Source organism: Austrofundulus limnaeus, unplaced genomic scaffold (assembly GCF_001266775.1).
Source record: "Austrofundulus limnaeus strain Quisiro unplaced genomic scaffold, Austrofundulus_limnaeus-1.0 Scaffold1559, whole genome shotgun sequence".
Lineage (NCBI taxonomy): Eukaryota > Metazoa > Chordata > Actinopteri > Cyprinodontiformes > Rivulidae > Austrofundulus > Austrofundulus limnaeus.
The window spans coordinates 69,213-72,648 of NW_013953961.1; the positions used below are offsets into that span (position 1 = coordinate 69,213).

The window sequence follows — 3,436 nt, forward strand, 5'->3', positions numbered from 1 at the left end:
TGTCTGGAGAGAGGGAGGTCTGGGTCTCTGCTGAGGCTGCTGCCCCCGAGACCTGACCCTGGATAAGAGGAAGATGGATGGAAAAACGTGATGATGAACCCAAACCAACCTGGAAGGATCTTCTCCCTTCTCTTCACCCTCCTGTGTGGTTGCAGCTGCTCCAGAAGTTCATCTCCAATCATCTGAGAGACGATATTCCCTGAAGACAAATAACAAAACTGTAGTCTGATTGTAGTTCTGCTGTAGTCTGATTGTAGTTCTGCTGTAGTCTGACAGTAGTTCTGCTGTAGTCTGATTGTAGTTCTGCTGTAGTCTGACAGTAGTTCTGCTGTAGTCTGAATAGTTTTGCTGTAGTCTGACTGTAGTTTAACTGTAGTTCCACTGTTTTCTTACTGTAGGTATTGTTAAAAATATTTTTGACTCACTGTCCCTTCCAAAGCACCCAACCTCCCCGTCCTGCATCCCAACAATGTGCTGCAGCCAATCAGCTTTGTAAAAATCTGAGAATCCAGCCAATCCACAGATGAGGACTGAAAACAGAGAGGAACAGAGAGCACGTCAACCGGGAACTAAATTAGTTCTGAATCAGGACTGAGAAGAGCGAGGGTGGACACTGACTGTTTTCAATGAAGATGTCAATCGTCTGTTCAGTCAAACCGGTTGTGATGATGTCCTGGTTGGTCTTCATCATGTTGGAGCAGAAGATCTCCTGGTAGTTCTTCTGGGTCATGTTGGTTCTGGATGCTCTGGTGTCACCTTTCAGCAGGTCGTTGCAGCCTCTCTGAGAAGACAACTTGTTTGTTATAAAGTGAACAAAGACTGCCTCAGGACGAGCAGGTCTGCCTCGTCCAGCTGGTCTTTGAGAGGACAGGACAGARAGAAGACAAAGACTGGGACAGGTCTCACCATTCTGCCGATCATGAAGTAGAGCAGCTGGTGGGACAGGGAGTAATGTGGACAACCGAAGCGGGTCATGGTGTCTCGACAGGGTTTGGTGACGATGCAAGGCGTCCCGTTCATCTTCCTGTCCAACCAGAGACACACAAGAACCAAAGGTTCAGGTCTGAACACTCACAGACTCTGGGTCATAAGGTCTTCAGAGCCAGGTTGGYCCCGGTTCTGTTTGGGTCGTACCAGGTTCCCAGCAGCAGAGTCAGACACTTGTCACTAAGCTGCTCATCGTAGCACTCCGAGGTCATGGTGGAGGGATAAACCAGACTGGGATCTGTGGAGCGCCACTCCTGAGGGGTCAGCCAGAACCTCCAGGTCAGCAGGGGTTCAAATTCTGAAAAGAACCATCAATCAGAACCATCAGAACCTCAGCAACAGATGACAGGTTTCACCAGGATCAGCTAAAAGTTCCTGCAGCTGATAGAAGTTCTCCAGCTTCCTGTGACCCACTTCCACTCTGCAGGATGGTTCTGCTGCAGGTCCAAACAGGACTCRGGCTCTGTCATTCATGTGGGTCATGGAGCTAACAGGTCCGGGAGGGAAACCCAGACCTGCCTCTCCAGCTCCTCCTGGAGGATCCCAGTTCCCAGACCAGAGAGGATCTATAGTCCTACAGAGTTCTGGTTCTGTCCCAGAGTCTCAGACAACTGGACCACCTCAGATGAGGAGCAAATGACGAAGCTCCCCTTTTCTGAGGCTCCTCAAAACTCTTTGGATCCAGGATCTGGGTCTTTTAGTCCTGACCAAACCTTCCAGACCACAGGTGGACCGTAGATCAGTAAGTCTAAATTCTTCACTACAACAGACCGGATCTCCTGTCCTCACTGCAGACCAGGTTCTGGTCCGTTATTGGACTCATTAAGGAGACACAGACTAGGAAACTAAAACCTTGTTTGGTTCTTCAGAACCAAGGACTGGGCTGGTTTCTGACCTTGGTAGTATTTGGGGTCGTTCTGCCTCAGGGCCGTGACGGACTTGTCCAGGTTCTGGTCCAAACGTCTGAGCAGAGCGTTGGCGGTGGTCCTCTGAGCCCAGCTGACCGGGTCCGTGTGGGGCCAGGTCCTGACCGCCTCCTTCAGCTCAGCTGAGACAAAAACAACCCACAGGAAGTAGAACCATGTTTTATTCGTTTCAAAATAAAGGTATGAGTCAAAATAAAGGCTGAGTCTCAGTTCAGGACCCAGACCCTGAACTGAGACCCTGAACTGAGACCCTGAACTGAGACCCTGAACTGAGACCCTGAACTGAGACCCTGAACTGAGACTCAGACAAAGAGTTAAACTTATTTTGGTGAAAAACAAACAGAAGATTTAAATCTGAATGTTTGAAATGTTGAAGATAAACTTCAGTTTGAACAGAACTGTTCAACTAAAAGTCTCCAGAGGTCACAACAGTTCCTGCAGGTCAGCAGCTGAGGAACGTCCAGGAATAAAGTCAGAAGTACAACAAACATCTGTTACCTTTGAATTAGTTGATTTTTCTGCATTTAATCATGAAAACATACAGAACTCTATAAAAGTAGTGATAATTACACAACAAAAACAAAAATAACACATTTTACCTCATGGTTACTACAATTATTATTCTGACATTTCTGACTTGCCAAAAAAATTTTTTTTTATTTTCAGTTTCATAGTTTTATCTTCAGCAGCTGTAGTTTGAACTGTTAGATGTTCATTTACCAGCTTGTAGCTGAGATTGTTTCTGAGACACAAACATGTCTGTGTTTAACTAAAACACTTGTTAAAGTAGAAAACAGGTTTGACCTGAAGATGAATGAACCAATTGGTGGGCTCAACTTTGTTCATGGGCCAGATGTGGCCCGCGGGCCGCCAATTGAATAACCCTGGTTTAAACCTTTTCAAACAATCATTTTTTAAAATGTTATTTTTTATCAGTTTAAGAATAAAACTGAACAAATCTGTCAGTTTGATCAAATCAAACTAAAACCTGAGGACAAACTGAAAMGTTCTGCTGCTGCAGGCTCGGTTCTGGTTCCAGCTCTGCGGATCTGCAGCTGCAGGGTGGGTCATGCAGCTTTGGGTCTGGGTTCGGTTCTGCAGACCTCCCCTGCAGCAGCAGGYTCRGTTCGGGGTTCGGTTCTGCAGACCTCCCCTGCAGCAGCAGGCTCGGTTCGGGGTTCGGTTCTGCAGACCTACCCTGCAGCATGACGTAGCCCACCGCTCCGTCCAGGTTGATGTGCGCGTGCTGCCGCTCCAGGAAGGAGACTCCGCGCGACAGGCTGTCCATGATGTCATCGAGCACTTCGGCCCGGGTCCCGAACAGAACCGCGGCGACCAGAACCAGGCCGAACSCCCCTGCTGCCCCCATCTTCTGTGCAGGACCCGGATCAACAGCAGCCCAGAGGACAGGTGGTCCTCAGATGGACTGTCCTCTGATGTGGGCGGGGCCGCGGTGACGTCATGACTGACAGGACGCTCGCGGAGCAAAACAACAAACTTTAGAATAAAAAAAACAGAAAATA

At 48.2% G+C, this 3,436-nt stretch overlaps 1 protein-coding gene across 1 annotated transcript; it reads right to left on the reverse strand.

The window, feature by feature from the left end:
* Positions 1-109: 109 nt before the first annotated feature.
* Positions 110-3,394, reverse strand: cunh16orf89 (chromosome unknown C16orf89 homolog; the record flags this gene model as incomplete). The annotated part of the gene is given in 7 exon segments (XM_014032860.1): positions 110-199; positions 426-530; positions 619-781; positions 907-1,024; positions 1,135-1,285; positions 1,883-2,035; positions 3,111-3,394. Coding segments are annotated over 7 exon segments (952 nt in total), but the record flags the coding sequence as incomplete, so codon positions are not given.
* Positions 3,395-3,436: the final 42 nt, after the last annotated feature.